Source organism: Neolamprologus multifasciatus, unplaced genomic scaffold (assembly GCF_963576455.1).
Source record: "Neolamprologus multifasciatus unplaced genomic scaffold, fNeoMul1.2 chr04_unloc_1, whole genome shotgun sequence".
Lineage (NCBI taxonomy): Eukaryota > Metazoa > Chordata > Actinopteri > Cichliformes > Cichlidae > Neolamprologus > Neolamprologus multifasciatus.
The window spans coordinates 36,418-55,838 of record NW_028181984.1 but is presented as its reverse complement, the minus strand read 5'-3'; the positions used below and the strand labels follow the sequence as shown (position 1 = coordinate 55,838).

Here is a 19,421-nt window from a genome sequence, read left to right as displayed (position 1 = left end):
TTGAGCTGGTTCACGACAGTCAGGGGCGGCTCTGTGAGGGAGGAGGACAGCCACACGCTGACTACCTCAACAGTTAAACAGTTTGCATTCTGACATGTAAGAAAAGTTTCAGAAAGAAAAAGGATGAACTCAAGTCTGACTCGCTCACTCATTTTATAAGCGGCTGTACAAGAAAAAAGAAGACGATAACTGTGATATATTAGGTAGTCAGGTAAAATTCAAGTCTACATGATAAAGTTGTAAAGACATGCTGAATCCACAACTGAGACATACTCCAAGACAGAGGCAGGACGCTGAGAGAACAAACTTGTGTCCAAGAGGCAGAAAAAAATGATTAGAATTCAGTGAAACTCACCTTTTGGTGGATCGGGGTTAGATCTCATTAGTGACTTGCTGGGCACACACATGTGGACTAAGTTGTCAAACTTTTCTCCCTCAGGACAAGACTTCTAATTGTATAGGAATTTCTTTCACCTAGATATTAATGACATTATTTATTGTATTAACATGTCTGACACTCATACTTAAGACAAATGGTAGGGGGTGTAGTAAGGATGTTGGGGAAACAGGAACTCCAGAGGACCAGTCTTTTGTCTCTTGAGGACTCTGGGAAGTAGCAAGGGAGTGTGAACCTTAAGGTGTGAAACAGCTGTGTACTGCCTTTGTTCCTGGAGAAGGTATTTAACTGAGAGCCATGCTAGGCTCAGTGAGACTCTGCTGACCGTCTGTCTCGCGGCCATGGGGGCTCCACAAGCTTGTTTGTATGTTGTGTGCATGGATTAAAGAATGTTAGCTACCGCTCACCGCTCGTCTGCAGGCTTTATTTAAGTGGAAAACTTCCACAACAAAATGGCGCTGCGAGCAGGGTGGTCCGTGTGGTCGCTGAACAACGGCTGATCACCCCTGAGGGAAAAGGTACCTTTGTCCTACCAGCTGTTGAAGCGAAGGAAATGGAGGAGTCACGGAGCCGTGTGTTTCAGTCACCACCGAGATCATCGATTTTGAGGGGACTTCTGCAGATGGGTAAGTTGTAGCTAACTTGTATACAGTCATGGAGAGTTTTTTGTCTGGCCGAGGGGGAGAACGCTGGCCACTCCGGAGTTCGAGTCTCCGGAGGGAAAATCCTGGCGGTTTGAGGCCCCAGGCTTGTGTTGGGTACGGCTCATCACAAGGACAGTGGCTCGCGCACGTTGTTGGGGAGAAGCCGGCCCAGACCTGTGTTCGGTCCAAGTACGCCACAGGAACGGCGGTTCGGGTACACTGTCGGGGAAAATCCTGGGGTTAGAGTCCCCAGGCTTGTGTTCGGTTCCGGTGTTGTGCAAAAGAAAGGCTGCCAGAGTAATTGCAAAAACACCGGTCCATCACAGGGAACGGTGGTTCGAGTCCACCGTTGATAATCACGTCTGCACAATACAGTGTGTGGAGTGACGGTATTTTAGCACTTTTCTGCCGGTAAGGGAAGAAGGCCATTGCAGGGGACGCTCTGAATGTAAAGGGAAGCTGGATCCAGTAAAGCGGTAGGCCTTCCACCAGGCGGCCAGAGACAAAACTCAATACGTGACTGTATGGTAAGAATTGAGTAAATGTGTAGTGTGTAAGATTGCAGAGAATGGTTGTATGGGAAAAGTTGATGTGTGTGTAAAAACAGTGAAAAATTGGGTTACAAAATGTTGAAAATGGGGAACAAAAACAAGAAAAAAAAAAAAGAGAGAGAGAGAGAGGAGTGTAGAAATGTGTGTAACAGTTGTTTCCAACTAGAGGGAGAAGGTGGTACTGCAGGCCACCAGCTCCCCTAGGGTGGACACAAGAAAATTTCTTTTTTTAGCAGAATTGTTGATAAAAATAAAAAAATAGAGGGTTTGGTGTTTTTCAACGTAGAACAACTACACTCTCTCTGGGTTTTTAAGAAAGGGGAATTCAGAACCAGAGAGAGGAGACGTGTTGTTTTAAGCAATGAGAAGAATGATCAAAATGTCTCAGTGTGTCACTTGCAGGTGAAGAGCAGACCCGGATCAATTTTCCACGTGCAGCAGTCGGAAGAAAATCATAGGTTAACACCATTAGAAACACTCAAGCCAAGTTTTGGCTAAATTGTTTTACAGCTTAACTTCCATGTGTTTGTCACCCTGAGAACACAAGCTCCAAGAATCTCTCCCTGAAGACAAGAAATGCAGTTCCAGAACAACGAGATGGATCTCAAGAGCTCACAGCAGCATCCTGAGCAGTGAAGAAAAGGTCCAGCAGCAACAGCTGTGCAAGACAGCGACAGCAAGGAGAAAAATGGCATCATCATGACTGGATGGATGGATGTGCATTTCCAAGGAGCTGCAACTTCACTGTGTGAATGGACTTTTGAAAAGACTGCTTGAGTTGGACATTTGCCACTTTCAGCGCAAAAATGGCAAAATGAGACAGTGGAAGACACAGGACAAAGCTGAAAGACAACTGACTCTCACTGGACTGCTGCAAGGGGGAGAGATGAGATGAGACCACAGTCAAAGGAGAAGGGGACAACATGGAGGAATGCTGTTGTAGTGTGATAATGAAATTTGGGTTTAGGAAACTGGGAAGGAAAAAAACGACTGCCTTGCGTGGAGAATTGAAAAGTGGCTGGAGCACCGCAAAAGGAGAGGTACACAAAAATTACACAAACAGAAAAATGCATTAATCCTACTAACACAAACACACATGCAATGAAGCTCATGAAGACCAAATAGCATTTTAAGCATTTCTGTTACCATCATCTTGTCTGGTTCACTTAGTAGGTTAAGAAGTGATACATAGACTAGTGAACTAGTTGTCATGATCCTGGGTCCTTTTGACCCAGCATTTTGTGTTTTCTATTAGTGATTTTGGTTCTGTTCCTCCTGTTTAGTGTATTCTGTTCTGCCATCTATTCCTGTGTTAAGTCCACGTTTCCTAGTCTGTGTCTTTGTGTGTGTGTTCCTGTTTTATTGTGAAGGTCTGCGTCTTATGTAAGTGTTTTCAGTTTGCCTCCCTAGTCTCGTCACGTTTATCACTCCCAGCTGTGTCCCCCACCTGTGTGTAATCTCCCTGTGTTCTCTGAGTGTTTTTAAGTCGTGTCTTCTGTCATAGTCGTTGCTGGTTCGTCTGTGTTGTTTCCCCTCGGTCTCCCTGCATCTCTCCATCCGTCTCTCTGTGTGTTTTTCCCCGGACTTCCCTGCTTCCACGTTTCTGGTTTGTTTTGTTAGTTTGCACAGTTTAGGCTTTCTGTTACAGCTTCCCCCGCGCCATTGCGGTTGTATTTTCCTTTTGTAAATAAATACTCATCTGCACCTGAGCTGCCGCTTCTGGGTCCTAAATAACTACCACACGGCTTGCCCCGGCAGACCGTGACAGTACGAACCAGCCAACATGGACCCTGCGGCACTCGATCCGTCCGAGGAGCTCCAGGATGACATCTGCTACAACGTGGAAATTCTCCTCGGGCTGTGGCTGGAGAACCCTCCATACGAGCTTCGCCGCACCGTTGAAGAGCGGCTACAACGGCTCTTTTCCGGCCTCCCATGGCTTTTGAAATCACTTCCCCCGACCATGCAGGCGTTTCTCCAGCACACTCCCCACCTTCTCTCAGCCACTCCTGCCTCGCTGCCCGACTCGTCGGATGTGGTCCTGCCCGGCCCGTCGGAGCCGTCTGCGGGGGGGAGGCGCCGATCGCGCCGCCGGCGCGCCACCCCACAGCCGGACGTTCGGACTTCTAATTCGCCGGCTGTGGTGAGTGGGGACTCTTTTCCGTTTTTGGACTGTGTAACTGTTCATTCAGGGGCTGTGTTCTGCGCGGTAGATGATGAGATGATGATGAGATAGCCTTTATTTGTCAGTTGCAGGTCTTTTGCCCACAACCGAGATGACAGACCTTGCCGACCGTACATACAATACACAAACATCACATTGGGGAGACAGGTCAGGCTAGGTAGCGAGGAAAAAAAACATCGAAATGTGTAACACAAAAGGATAATACAGGAATGCACAGATATCAACACACCATAGCACAATAAACACAGACAAGCAACATGGGAAAGAGTTCCAGTGTGTACATCTGATCTGGGACCGCTGCAATCTTTCGACTGCGCCTCCAACTGACCCGATGTCCACATCAGAGGGGAGGTAAGCGTTGGAGGTGGCGTTGGATCCGGGGTAGGGAGGGTGATGCGTCAGTGAGTGCTTATCAGTATCAGTACATGTATGTGTGTGCGTGTCGATAGTTCAGCTGAGACAGTGTCCTTCGCCCTGCCAGGCTAAGTAAACAGTCTTCCAGCCAACCCAGGTGGCCTTGCATGGAATGGGAAGGAACAGACTAAACACAGTCGTTATCAGGGTGTTTTGTTCAGCTCCGGCCTTGTAGCTGGCGCCGAGAGGGTATCCGCATAAGTGATGTTATTTTTTTACTTTAGTGCGAACAGCTCATATGAATTTCAAAGCAGTTCTACAGTCCAACACTGGTCCCATTGGAGAGCCGCGAGCTTCGCCATACTTGCTTTCTGTGATGTTGTCATTTCTTGTGCTCAAGGAGCCGATTTCTGAGAACTCACGGCAGTGTGCCTCCCCGAGATGTCATCCAATTTTGCGCCCAGAGATGTTATTCCGGGCTAGCCCTTCCGAGATGTAATCCAGTCTGCAGTCAGAGATCTTATTCTGAGTATTCACAGCAGCCGTAGCCTCTCCAAGATCTTATCCGTGCTGACTCAATGAGCCCATTTTGAGAAACTCACGCCTCTCCCATCGTTCCAATCCCAGCGGGCAGCCTTGTGGGGGTTTGAACAGCCGGTTCCGCTTTCTTAATTCTTCGATAAGTCAGGGCCAAGCCAGTTCCGATCCGCCAGAACCCTGTTACCATGGTTCCGAATAGGTAGATATCTTCAGCACTCAGGCTCACCCAAGCCCAAACTTCTCGTTGAGAAAGGGGTGTCAACTGCATTTAGGGACCAGTTGATCCAATCCATAATTCCTCTTTTAGGTTTTAGAGAACAGACTGTGAGAGAATGTTCCAGGGAAAATACAAAAAAACCCCACGAGACTAGACAAGGACATAGGACAGAGGAGAAAAGTGCGTCCGCCTCCTCCGAGAGCCAAAGATGGTGTGAACAGCTTGCCGCCTGCCCAGCAGCCGCTGTCAGCTCAGCCAGCCGCCCAGCAGCCGCTGTCAGCTCAGCCAGCCGCCCGGCAGCCGCTGTCAGCTCAGCCAGCCGCCCGGCAGCCGCTGTCAGCTCAGCCAGCCGCCCGGCAGCCGCTGTCAGCTCAGCCAGCTGCCCGGCAGCCACTGTCAGTTCGGTCTCCAGTGCCACCTGTAGTTCACGCTCCAGCGCCCCCAGTAGTTCACGCTCCAGCGCCCCCAGTAGTTCACGCTCCAGCGCCCCCAGTAGTTCACGCTCCAGCGCCCCCAGTATCTCCAGTAGTTCACGCTCCAGCGCCTCTAGTATCTCCAGTAGTTCACGCTCCAGCGCCCCCAGTATCTCCAGTAGTTCACGCTCCAGCGCCCCCAGTAGTTCACGCTCCAGCGCCCCCAGTAGTTCACGCTCCAGCGCCCCCAGTATCTCCAGTAGTTCACGCTCCAGCGCCTTCAGTAGTACCAGTTACACTCGTTCACTCCATGCAGGGAGAAAGTCTTATTGCCACTGAGGGTGCTTTTCATGGTTTAGCTGCCATTGGCACAGTTTGCCGCTCCAGGGCTTCCCCAGAGGCTAGGTCTCCGTTCCCAGCTGACTCTGGACCCCTGAGGTTTGAGCAGCCACCTGAGAGCTGTGCCGTGTCAGCGTTGCCTGGGCAGAGCCAGTGCTCAGTGAATTGCCGGTCACCTTTGTGTCAGCTAGTAGCCTCCATGACTGCTGGCTTAGTGATGGCTTCAGCTGGAGGGTCCGAGGGACCGCTCCGGCCTTTGTCTCCTGTCTCCGCTGGAGGGTCCGAGGGACCGCTCCGGCCTTTGTCTCCTGTCTCCGCTGGAGGGTCCGAGGGACCCGTCCAGCCTGCTGCGCCTCCGGCTTCCACGCCGCCTCCGGCTTCCACGCCACCGCCTGCTGCGCTTCCGCCTCCGGCTTCCACGCCACCTCCGGCTTCCACGCCGCCGCCTGCTGCGCCTCCGGCTTCCACGCCACCTCCGGCTTCCACGCCGCCGCCTGCTGCGCCTCCGGCTTCCACGCCGCCTCCGGCTTCCACGCCGCCGCCTGCTGCGCTTCCGCCTCCGGCTTCCACGCCGCCTCCGGCTCCCACGCCGCCGCCTGCAGTGCTTCCGCCTCCGGCTTCCACGCCGCCGCCTGCTGCGCTTCCGCCTCCGGCTTCCACGCCGCTGCCTGCAGCGCTTCCGCCTCCGGCTTCCATGCCGCCTCCGGCTTCCACGCCGCCGCCTGCTGCGCTTCCGCCTCCGGCTTCCACGCCGCCGCCTGCAGCGCTTCCGCCTCCGGCTTCCATGCCGCCTCCGGCTTCCACGCCGCCGCCTGCTGCGCTTCCGCCTCCGGCTTCCACGCCGCCGCCTGCAGCGCTTCTGCCTCCGGCTCCCACGCCGCCTCCGGCTCACACGCCGCCGCCTGCAGTGCTTCCGCCTCCGGCGTCCACGCCGCCTCCGGCTCACACGCCGCCGCCTGCGGCCTCATCGTCCACGCCGCCGCCTGCAGTGCTTCCGCCTCCGGCGTCCACGCCGCCTCCGGCTCACACGCCGCCGCCTCTGGCTCCCACGCCGCCGCCTGCAGTGCTTCCGCCTCCGGCGTCCACGCCGCCTCCGGCTCACACGTCGCCGCCTGCGGCCTCATCATCCACGCCGCCGCCTGCAGTGCTTCCGCCTCCGGCGTCCACGCCGCCTCCGGCTCACACGCCGCCGCCTCTGGCTCCCACGCCGCCGCCTGCAGTGCTTCCGCCTCCGGCGTCCACGCCGCCTCCGGCTCACACGCCGCCGCCTGCGGCCTCATCATCCACGCCGCCTGCGGCCTCATCATCCACGCCGCCTGCGGCCTCTTCACCCCCGTCTGGTCCAGCCTCCGAGTCTTCGCCCTCGTCTGGTCCAGCCGCAGCCTCTTCAGCCTCTTCGCCCCCGTCTGGTCCAGCTGCAGCCTCTTCGCCCTCGTCTGGTCCAGCTTCCGAGTCTTCGCCTTCGTCTGGTCCGGCTGCATCCTCTTCGCCCTCGTCTGGTCCGGCCTCATCTGGGGCTGCGGCTAACCGGCCACTTTCCTGGCCACTGGCCGGACCCCTTCGCCGTCTTAAGCGGCCCCCAGACTCCCTTTGCCTGAGTCGCCACTGTTGCCTTCCGCACGGTCGGCCCCCTGAACCGCGTCCACGTCGGCGCCACTGCCTTCCGCGCGGCCGGCCTCCGGACCCCCGTCACCTGGGTCGCCGCCGTTGCCGTCCGCACGGTCGGCCCCCTGAACTGCTTTCACGTCGCCGCCGTGGCCCTCCTCGCGGCCGGCCTCCGGACCCCCGTTGCCTGGGTCGCCACCGTTGCCGTCTGCACGGTCGGCCCCCTGAACTGCGTCCACGTCGCCGCCGTGGCATTCCTCGCGGCCGGCCTCCGGACCCCCGTCGCCTGGGTCGCCACCGTTGCCGTCTGCACAGTCGGCCCCCTGAACTGCTTCCATGTCGCCGCCGTGGCCTTCCTCGCGGCCGGCCTCCGGACCCCCGTCGTCTGTGTCGCCGCCGTTGCCTTCCGCACGGTCGGCCTCCTGAACTGTTTGGACTCCTGTGCTGTCGGTCCCCTGGCCGGCCCCCTGAACTCTTTTGTTTTGGACACTGTTTTCTTGGGCGCCGGTGTGTTCTTTTGTTGTTGCTTTTTGGTGCTGGCTCGTGTTTTGTTTTTTGTTTTTTTTTTGTCCCTCTTGTGCGCCTGTTCTGTTTTGCTCCGAGCCCTCCGTCCTGGACCCCCGCCGCCCGCCCTGGTTGGGTTGTTTTCTGCTTTTTGGTGTTTTTTGTTTTCTTGTTGGGCTGTCTGGTGCCAGCCTTTGAGGGGGGGGGGGGGGGGTACTGTCATGATCCTGGGTCCTTTTGACCCAGCATTTTGTGTTTTCTATTAGTGATTTTGGTTCTGTTCCTCCTGTTTAGTGTATTCTGTTCTGCCATCTATTCCTGTGTTAAGTCCACGTTTCCTAGTCTGTGTCTTTGCGTGTGTGTTCCTGTTTTATTGTGAAGGTCTGCGTCTTATGTAAGTGTTTTCAGTTTGCCTCCCTAGTCTCGTCACGTTTATCACTCCCAGCTGTGTCCCCCACCTGTGTGTAATCTCCCTGTGTTCTCTGAGTGTTTTTAAGTCGTGTCTTCTGTCATAGTCGTTGCTGGTTCGTCTGTGTTGTTTCCCCTCGGTCTCCCTGCGTCTCTCCATCCGTCTCTCTGTGTGTTTTTCCCCGGACTTCCCTGCTTCCACGTTTCTGGTTTGTTTTGTTAGTTTGCACAGTTTAGGCTTTCTGTTACAGCTTCCCCCGCGCCATTGCGGTTGTATTTTCCTTTTGTAAATAAATACTCATCTGCACCTGAGCTGCCGCTTCTGGGTCCTAAATAACTACCACACGGCTTGCCCCGGCAGACCGTGACACTAGTATTATTTTTGGGGAAGGATGATTGAATCAGCGGTGAACAGAATGCTGCGGGAGGGTCAGATGAGTGGAGACTAATAGATTATTGAGTTTCTGGTTTCTGATGTGTGAGGGAGGTCTTATCATGACACACATCTGGGTACATGGGGAAAACAAAAACTCATTTTCTAATAGAATATTGCTGTTGTGTGAGGTGTGTGACTGGTGGATCAAAGTTTTGGGGATTTACTTGGCTGATGCATTTTCTTTTGGTACCACTTTGAACCTGCTAATTAGTTGTGTTGATCTATCATTCTAAGAAAGTACGCTTAGGCAACTTCTAAAAGAGGCCTTCATATTTTTTGATTTTTAACAGTGCACTGAGATTTTTGTTTGGCAATTTTCTCTTTTTCAAGCAGGCCTGCAAGATCGGAATCGAAAGCACTATACAACATGTTGAACAATCGCAAGTGAGCTTCTCCAAAATTAAAATGGGCTCGGGAGAAAGCCACTTATTTGGGACAATCAGAAAACAAGTCCCTGGCAAAAAGGATTCAGCGAGGTAATCCAGTCTAAATTCTTTTTTATTTTTTGAACTGACGTCATTGCTGGCAGTAGAAACTTATTGCGTCACGAGAGGTTCTACTGGTGGCAAATAAAAATGGGAACTGACTATGCAAGATTGCACCTCCACCTTGACCTGACAAAAGGGTGGATGTATGTATGTTTCTTTGTTACAGGAGCAGAAAGGTGACAGCAACATCCTGGGTTGCATGGGCTTTTGAGCCGTGCTGACTTAACCTTTTAATTGCCACTTTCTGTGTCTTTGTGAATTTACCAGCGGTGTGTTATTCATGACCTTGTATTGTTTACAGTGCAGAGGTCACTGTGAGAAAGTATGCATACAGACGCGCTGCGCTAACATCTATATCACTTTTTCCACAGCAGAGGGCTAATCATATGATCTAATCACATGATTTACAGCAGGACACACCACTGGCTAATGTTTTTTCTTACAACAGGGCCTGGAGTGAAGCTACTCTAGGGGAGAAGCCCTGAGAATTTTTAAGAGACAATGCACAACTTTATTGTGCATGTCTAATTGTGCTAAGCTAACATAGGGCAAAAGAGGGTTTTCCGGGGAAGTTTTCATTTTTAAATTGCAGGAACCGTGACATGAGGGATATGGAAGGATTGACTGAGGCGCAGATGCAAACTATGACTAGGAGAGAACGCTTCAAGAGGACCACTGAGAAGCAGGGACCATCTGCAGGACAACAGACAAATGACACTGGGCTTCCAAAGGATTGTCATGAGGAGATTTTGAACAGCAAAATCTTAAAAATAAAATGAAAGAGTTTCGTCGTTGACGCTGAGGAAGACAACTAAGGTGTACGACGTGCTCTGCCTTAAATCTACAGCCGCGTTGGAACAGAAATCGAGGGATGGAGAGAGCGTGCCAAGCTCCAAAAGTAACAGCGCAAGGAAGATCAGCGTTGGAATTATGACTCTGTAAATGGCACAGACACCAGGAGCCATGACTGTGACTGAGACTGACCACCTAATGCTGTTTCACTTTGCCATGCAAAGTACTTTGACACTCTGGAGAAGACCTTTCCTCTGTATCATTGTTGTTTCCATTTGCATGTGAGAGCTTAGATTGTGGGGAAGATTAAAGATGAACAAAGGGTGGTGGGAGAACTGTGAAGTGAGGATACACAGTGTGAAACTCCTTTAAGTGTACAATAATGTTGATGTGATATACAGAATGTCAGGAAAGAAATTCTGGTTTTAATGTGATTCTTGATTTTAGTATCAAAGGGTGGGATTGTATAGGAATTTCTTTCACCTAGATATTAATGACATTATTTTATTGTATTAACATGTCTGACACTCATACTGTAAGACAAATGGTAGGGGGTGTAGCAAGGATGTTGGGGGGGGAAACAGGAACTCCAGAGGACCAGTCTTTTGTCTCTTGAGGACTCTGGGAAGTAGCAAGGGAGTGTGAACCTTAAGGTGTGAAACAGCTGTGTACTGCCTTTGTTCCTGGAGAAGGTATTTAACTGAGAGCCATGCTAGGCTCAGTGAGACTCTGCTGACCGTCTGTCTTGCGGCCATGGGGGCTCCACAAGCTTGTTTGTATGTTGTGTGCATGGATTAAAGAATGTTAGCTACCGCTCACCGCTCGTCTGCAGGCTTTAATTAAGTGGAAAACTTCCACAACAGTCTGCCCCGGGGCCTCCTCCCAGTGGGACATGCCCGGAACACCTCACCCAGGAGGCATCCTTGTCAGATGCCGACAACCTCAACTGGCTCCTTTCGATGTGAAGGAGCAGCGGCTCTACTCTGAGCCCCTGTTGTGGTGAAACACAGAAAATACAGGATCAGTCTCCTGCCCTTCTTCAGCCACTTTGGCCAAGCTATCTCAAAGTACGTTAAAGTAGAAAGTACAGATATTTGTTTTAAAATGTCAGGAGTAAAAGTAGAAGTTGTCAAGAACTACTCAAGTAAAGTACAAATACCTGAAAATTCTACTTAAGTACATTTCCCACCTCTGTAAGTTCCTCAAAATCTCTTGGTTGACCTCGTCACAGTGTTGCACACTGTCTTTCGCCTCCCTTGTGGCTAGATGTGCGACCCTACTAAGATGGAGGGGTGCTCTTTTGCCCACCCATGCTCAATGGTTGAGGGACCTTATGTACAGGGGTGCACATAAGTGGTCCGCAGGTGCGCGTGCACTGTCAAAATAAAACATATCTTAATGTACATAAGATTTCCTGGAGGAGACATTTGTTTAGAACTGGGGGGTCCAAACAGCTGCGTTCCTTCATCCCCAAACCTTGAAGTCAGAAGAGGTGGAGGTTCAATCTCACACGGTTGTTGGGCGATTGTCCCAGTCCCAGTTTTTCTGTTTGCCCTCGGCATCACCCGGACCTGCCGGTTAGTGTGTGATTTCCTAGCGTAGCTGTAATGGGAGATTACTGAGTGTCTTTGAGCAAAATGTTTCTCGAGGTTTAAGTTTAAGGTTGTTTCACCTTGCAGTGTTTCTCCTCTGCAGACCCTCTTGCAAACATGAGACTCTAAGACTGATCCGCAACTTGTAACACCACTCACTGTGTTGCGACTTTCATCCGTAAATAAAGCCGCGGCCGGCTGAGTTGGTTGTGTCCCTGTGACGCGCCTCCAATAATCCATAATGAGTCGTACTTGTACTTTGCGCATTTATTTTAAGAACGAAACAAAAACAAATGTTTGCGCTTTCAATCAATTAACAAATAGCGCATGGATTAACTGATGTGCCAAAAAATGACGGTCAACAGAAAAGTTTGCCCACAAACCACTCACCCAACAACACCTGCTGCGAACACCGAGATCAGGTAAATAGACTGTGACCACACCCACATGCCATCACCGGAGACACAGGTAAGGCTATACACCTGTGCCACCATAACAAAAAGGCAAAACATAAACATTGACTTTGGCTCTTACACACTGATACTCACTTTTAGATGCATATGAATAAAAGAAGGAGTAATATAAAAGTGACATGCTGAATGCTGCCACTCTAAATGAGAGCCGTTAACTTGCTCCTTGGTTTTTACAGTAAAAAGGGGCTCGTTTGTCTATTTTCTTAACATTTAGTCTTGTTCAAATGATCTAAAGCTCATCACAAATAAAAGCACCCTCTTTCATTGCTCTAGCTTTTCTCTGAAGTGTGAGTCCACACAAGGATGTGAAGCATTAAGCACAACAAGGAAAGTGAGTGAATCAACTGTGTGATGCATGCTTGGATGAGTTACTATGCATTAGAGTCAGGCCAGCTCCTTATGTCCTCGAAGCCACAGTTGCCCCTTGACGACAGCTAGGCAGCTAGACTTCTTCACCTCCGCCCAATAGTTATGTGACCTACAAATACAAGCCGAGGAGGGTCACCGCACTGTTCATACATTTGTGTTTTATTCTGATAGTTAAAAACTACCAAATGAAAACACCTGAAAATTAAGATCTATCAATATTATATAGTATGATCAATATTATCTGTGATTTGGCTTTTTAAAACTACATTTCTTCACTTTCACTGATGACTTGACTTTTCATAGATGTCTGTAACCAGAGTTTTAGCAGCAAGCAGCAAATCAGATGATATTGCTTATGAAGGCATTGTGTGGCAGCATGTTTGTTTTGTGCTCAGGTGTGCTCTGTGTGGTCACACTTGTGCTTCTGAAATCACTTTCTTTTGTTCATGAAATTGAACATGAACTGATGTTATTTCATAATGCCGATTCTCCTCTCATTAAACTTGAGTTTGTTAAAGAAAACAGTGGAAATCATCTGCAGTTTTTTAATCACCAAGTTTAAAACTTCTTGATCTTTACAATGTAAAGAGCAAAGTAATAAAGATGGCATTGAGTCACTGCTTTGTGTTTCCTTTGTTAAAGTCTGCACTTAATGTCCATCTTTTAATTCAACAGGACAAACCCAAGTTACAAAATGTTATAGTGTCAGTCACTCCTTATTTCTTTGGAATTTTCTAGAAAAATTGGAAATGGATGCAGCGATTTATTGAAACAGCCAAACATACATGGACATTTGTGCTCAGAGCAATTAGTATACTGAATAATTAGATGCTCTGATATGTTTTTATCATTGTATTGAAGTTTTGTAATGACATTTTTTGTACATGTATATGTGGGTTGATATGAAGTCACTTGATTGATATATAACTTGGTGAATCAAAGAGAATTGTCCATTAATAATAAATTGTGGATAATAAAGTTATTCTAAATAAAAATAAATGTGGGGTGGCTCAAGATTTTTGCACAGTACTGTAGGTTTCTGTTGGAATCTTGCATTTCTTCCTGTATTGTGCTACCAGTGTATCTGTTTATGTCTGTGTATAGGAAAATTATGCCTAAATCTCAAAATTAGGTCTTTCCTTGTGCAAGAGCTCCTTCGTGAAAAGGTAGGACTACAACTGGATTTATTTATTTATTTTTAAGTGGGCTGTAAGAATACAGGAACATTAACTTGGCTCTTTTAATAAGCCAGGAGTCAAACAGACAAATACATTCGATCAAATCTACAAATACACTTATTTTAACCCCGTTTTCAAACATCAAAATGAATAAAGCAAGTAAAATGTGGCACCACTATTATATAAAACATTAACTTACTTACCTCATTTTAATGGACAAATTGTTGTCCATGAAGAAATATGGACAAAGGTACACCTCCCCCTGGTGGGCCTTATCTGGTATTGCAAGTTTTGCATTTGTAATTCAGTTTAAAATTGCATTTAAAAAAGAAAAGTAAGTAAGAAAGCTGTGACATTTAAAAATGATTAATTTTATGATCTACTTGTGATCCTGAATTCTGATCCTGAATTCTCAGCAGTTTTTTTCTGTAATTTCTGTGTCACTGTTGGAGTAAATATTTTTTTATACATAAATGATCTCCGTACCTGAGGGACCTCTGATAATATGAAAAAGATTGTGTGTGTAAGATTGTGTCATATGTTACATGAGCTATATTTCCACTATAGTGTGCCCACTATATGACGCCCTAATAGTGACTTCATTATTGGATCACAGTTATTGTTGTTTTTGATGTGTATGCGGGTGTATATAATGCATAATCATAATATGTTTGCTATAGATTATTAATCTGAAGTCGAGACACAGCCTGGCATTTTGAATTATTAAAAGTTCACTGATAAACTTAGGTCTTGATTTAATTTGCATTTAATCTTTACTTCCATAACCTTTAAAGCTACATGATTGTGGAGCTTTGCGCCATTGTAGCGATTAAACACATACAAAATATTACATCAATATTTTATACTTAGAACATGCAAATGCAAAGTACCCATCCTCAATTATCCAAATCTCATTTTTATGATTACACACAAATCTTTGAGACCTTAGGCCTTTCGGGGATTTATTTTAACACGACAAACAGAATCAGAACTTGTTCTCAGCAAGCTATTTACTTAAAATATACTCTTCTTCAGATGAAGACTGTTAAAGTCTAGATTCTATTTGATTGAAAAACAAAACAAAACACACAACTCCACCCCCCCCCCCCCCCAACAACAACAACAAAGCAAAACAAGACAGCAAGACAATCTGAAACACTTTATTTAAAACTGCACTATAACAGTGATGAATCTTAAGCAAATTTAAACACCACGCTTTAAATGAAACAAGCACATTAGAAATGACCTCCACAGTGGCTGTCTTGCTGGAATGACCTGACCCAGAAACAACCGGTCTTAAGTTGGTTCTTTTGGAGCTGCAAGCTTTAGCGAGATATTTAAAAAAGACAAAAACAAAAAAACAACGCAACAGAAAATTAATATACTCAACACGGCCCCTCTTGGTGTATTATCATTTTCCCACTGTTTTTCTCCCCTATAATGGCAACTCAAGGTGATGGATGGGAAAATGACAGATTATTTTACATGAAGGCGACTCCAAAAAGATAATGTTGCTTCAAGGTTCTGAAAGAAAAATCATAAGTCCAAAAATACAAGTAAGGGTTAGCCAGAACATCCTCTACATCCACAGTGGGTGCATTCAATGATCCTTCCCTGCAGGGAAAAAAGACACAGCAGAGGTCAGACGGGTATTTATAACTCCAAATTCTTGCTTATTAAAATACATAAATATCATCAAGTCTCCTGACATATCTTTTTTTATTTTAAAGATTTACATAAAGACTACACCTCACAAAAAACATGGAGTCAAGTAGGATATTTATCTGGGCTTTTATATTGGTTCAAACATCTTGCACAATATATTCCCATAACTTGTTTTTTGTGTAATTTTCTGTAAAACTAAGCAAAAATGTTTTTTAATAGAAGCAGATCATAAGCTACTTCTTTCTGTCACAAATGAAAGAAAAACGAGAGGATCATCCTTTCAGCATCTTTTCATACTGGCTATTTTATATACAGTGGCTTGCAAAAGTATTCGCCCCCTTACACTTTTCCATATTTTGTCACATTACAGCCACACCAATGGATCAATTTTATTGGAATTCTACGTGAAAGACCAACACAAAGTGATGCACACGTGAGAAGTGGAACGAAAATCATACATGATTCCAAACATTTTTTACAAATAAATAACTGCAAAGTGGGGTGTGCGTAATTATTCAGCCCACTGAGTCAATACTTTGTAGAACCACCTTTTGCTGCAATTACAGATGCCAGTCTTTTAGGGTATGTCTCTACCAGCTTTGCACATCTAGAGACTGAAATCTTTGCCCATTCTTCTTTGCAGCTCGAGCTCAGTCAGATTAGATGGACAGCGTTTGTAAACAGCAGTTTTCAGATCTTGTAAATGTAACTCGTTACTACCCACCTCTGGTTTCACGCCACATCAGCCACGCCGCTTTGCTAGCTAAAACACCGGTGTCGGCACATAAGGACGCTGTCATAGCCTGTCAACGACGTTAAATAGTTGTGCATCACTGGCTGGAGCAGCCAGTCACCGGTCACTACTGACTCACACTGCAAAACAGAATAAATTATTAACGTATTTATTTTAATTTCAATTCAGGTTAGATTTGTTTTGTGCACAACGCATATTTTCTGTGTACGGAGACCGTTGTTGTTTTTTAAAAAAAAGAAAAGAAAAGAAAAAAAAAAAAAAAAACCACGCAAGAAAGCGATTACGTCACAGAACGTGGTGACGTTTAATTGACATTACATCACAGAACGTGGAGGTGTCATAGTGACAGTCCTTTCATCCGTTGATGTTCAAAAGTCCTTAAATAGACCACGAACGTGTCAAACTGAATTGATTAAGCTATCGTTTTGTTGGAGTGATACAGCACATAAAAAGCAGAAATGAGCTCAAAACCTAAGAAAGACAGAGATGTTAATTTCTCTAAAACAATGGTTAACAAAAGTGAAAAAGAAAAAGAAACATATGCCAGATTGTTCGACCAAAGACTGCATCCAATGATTGATCAAGTTGAAAAGCTTAAAACAGAGCTTGAATACTTCAAAAAACAGCATACAGTCCATAAGAAACAGATCGAGGATCTAACAAAAGAAAAAAATGAACTTTGGCAGAATAATGAGATGCTGGGTTTGGTCTTGGAAGAAAGGACAAATATCTCAGAGAGGTTAAACTCGATAAAAGATGACCACGAAGCTCACATAAAGTTCCGCGCAGAGATGGAGAAAACTCTGGCTGAACTTAAACAAAAGAACGAGGAAGAAGTCAAAGCCCTGCAAGAACTGCTCAAAGCAGAAAAAGAAATGGTGGCACGTCAGGAATTTCACAACAAACAAATTGTTGAATTTTTACTAAAACGCCACCAAGAGGAAAAAAATAAGATGCAGCAACTTTACGATGAAAAGACTAAAAAACTCGAAGACAAAGCTAATGCTGCAGAAACAAAGTTAGTAAAGGTCATTGAAATGTTTGATAACCAAATAGAACAGTTTGAGGACAGAGTAAAAATTAGTACAGGTGTGACCGTCAATGCAGTTAAAGAACGCGAGCAGGAACGTAAATCCTCGCAGTTTTGGATTGAGGGTTATCGGAAACAAAATAGAAAGTTACGGAACGACAATGAATTAATGGATAAAAATGTGAAAGCGTTAACAGACGAGAACGATCGAATGGGCAAAGTAATAGACGACCAAAAGGCCCAGAATATGGAGATGAACTGCAAATGTCAGAGAAATATTAGGGCTCTGGCCTTGGAAAAGAAAATGAAGGCTATGGTCGAAGATGAAGCTGATTCTTTGAAAAACAAAAATGAAGACCTAAAAAGGGACCTAAGCACAGAGAAGGAAAAACACACAAAAACAGCAGTGGACGGAGATAAACTAATAACGGAACACAAGCAGGCACTGGCTGAAAAGGTGGCGCTCGAAGTAAAACTGCGCTCCACAGTAAAGCAACGAGACAAATTTATAACCAAAGTGAATTGTCTGGAGAAGAAAGAGCGCCACTTCCAAGAGGAATTGTACAAGTGCGTTTTGTCCTTTGAAAAGGCATTTCCACGTGCAGTTCACTTCAGAGAAAAAGAAAAGGTGGAATTTAGGGAAATGTTCCTCAACTTGAAAAAGAAATACGTAGACGGTGTGGAAGGCATCCCCTTTGTTGGAATAACGAAGGAGTTTCTTGAAAAACAGCTGAACTGTCTACGTACCAGATGCAAGGCTCAAGATGCAGCTTTACTAGATAAAACACGGGAGCTGAAATCATTTGAAAGGAAGTACAAGGATATGGTAAAGTCTTCCGAATACGCTTTATTCAAACAAAGACAGGAGCTCATTGGACCAGTGAACCAGATTATCCAAAAGGCTGGCAATGAAGAAAAAGAGATAGGTCATCTAAAATCTAGAGTGAAAGACCTTGAACTCGAGCTTAAATTAGAGAAACAGAAAGGACAAAAGCTCGCATCATTGATCCATAGAAGCACGATGGGGAGATGTTATGAGGAGACTCCGACTCCGTCTCAGATTGATCCTCGTCCACTTCCAGGGAAATCTACATTTATTCAGGTACGTCCAAAACACTCTGGCAGAAGTGCAGGTATGGCTTCCCCAGTGTATCTCCCTGTAGAGTCTCCATCAACACCACCTTTCCTCAATTCTGATGGTGGATTAGCACCAGTTGATTGAATTTTTAGCAGTTAATTTTTAACAAACGGGTATTGACGCATTTAATAATTTCATCAAAAATAATCTAACAGGCCAGGGGTGGCCAACTCCAGGCCTCGAGAGCTGGTGTCCTGCAGGCTTTAGATAACATCCTGGATCAACACACCTGAATCAAATGATCAGTTCATTACCAGAGGCCTGGTAATGAACTGGTCATTTAGTCATGTAAATCAGCTGTGTTGGATCAAGGACGCATCTAAAACCTGCAGGACAGCGGCTCTCAAGGCCTGGAGTTGGCCACCCCTGTAATAGGCCATTAGAAGTATACTTCATTTTGTCTCCCTATATCATGGGTGGGCAATCTCAGTCCACGAGGGCCGGTGTCCCTGCAGATTTTAGATCTCACCTTGGGTCAACACACCTGAATCACATGATTAGTTCGTTACCAGGCCTCTGGAGAACTTCAGGACATGTTGAGGAGCTAATTTAGCCATTTAAATCAGCTGTGTTGGTTCGAGGACACATCTAAAACCTGCAGGGACACTGGCCCTCTTGGACTGAGATTGCCCACCCCCCCCCCAACCGGTCGCAGCAGATGGCCGCCCCTGCTTGAGCCTGGTTCTGCTGGAGGTTTCTTCCTAAAGGGAGTTTTTCCTCCCCACTGTCGCCCAGTGCTTGCTCAAAGGGGATCATTGGATTGTTGGGGTTTTCTGGCTTTTACTGTAGTGTTTTCACCTTACAGTATAAAGCAGCTTGAGGAGACTGTTGTTTTGCCATGATGCAATATAGTATTAAATATTACTGAATTTTAAATACATCTATTATAGCATCAAAGTAAAACAACAAAAAAAAAGTATACTTCAATGAAATTAATCAAAATGTCTAATCTAGCAAAAAAAGAAAAGAAAAAAGGTTTCACCTTTAAATAAAAATCCAAATCACAAACACATTCTGATTTTTGTTGTGTGTTTTTTTTTTGTTTTTTTTCCTTTTGTGTTGTCAAGTATAAAATTTTTGCACTCTGTCATGGTCTCGGTGTCTGCCCGGCCGGCTCCGCAAGGCTACATATGTTTATCGTGTTGCTGCTTTCTTCCACTCGTCATTCTGCCTGGGCGGAGCTCAGGCCCACGCACCTGTCTGCAATTACGCTGCAACGTGTCCTGTCTGTATGGAGACTGAGAGCTGCCAGATTAATAATGTAGAACATGTATGTTCCGTGTGAGACAAAGGTATCTTTACGAAAACAGCAATGTACAAGCTGCTTATGTTCGACACTTTTAATAATT

At 46.4% G+C, this 19,421-nt stretch overlaps 1 protein-coding gene and 1 long non-coding RNA gene across 2 annotated transcripts; one reads left to right on the top strand and one right to left on the bottom strand.

Moving 5' to 3' along the window:
• Window positions 1-14,629: 14,629 nt before the first annotated feature.
• On the bottom strand, window positions 14,630-16,091 carry LOC146490373 (uncharacterized). Its single transcript, XR_014872783.1, has 2 exons — window positions 15,875-16,091; window positions 14,630-15,099 (listed from the first exon to the last, which is right to left on the bottom strand). It is a non-coding gene; the product is annotated as an uncharacterized LOC146490373 (long non-coding RNA).
• Window positions 16,092-16,210: 119 nt separating this feature from the next.
• LOC146490372 (uncharacterized) lies at window positions 16,211-19,084 on the top strand. The gene has a single exon (XM_085153265.1). The coding sequence runs from the start codon at window positions 16,363-16,365 to the stop codon at window positions 18,154-18,156; it is 1,794 nt and encodes a 597-aa protein (XP_085009391.1). The 5' UTR covers window positions 16,211-16,362; the 3' UTR covers window positions 18,157-19,084.
• The last annotated feature ends 337 nt before the right edge of the window (window positions 19,085-19,421 follow it).

Coding starts and splice junctions, on each gene's coding strand:
- LOC146490372 (XM_085153265.1), top strand. CDS start 16,363: ATGAGCTCAAAACCTAAGAAAGACAGAGATGTTAATTTCTCTAAAACA.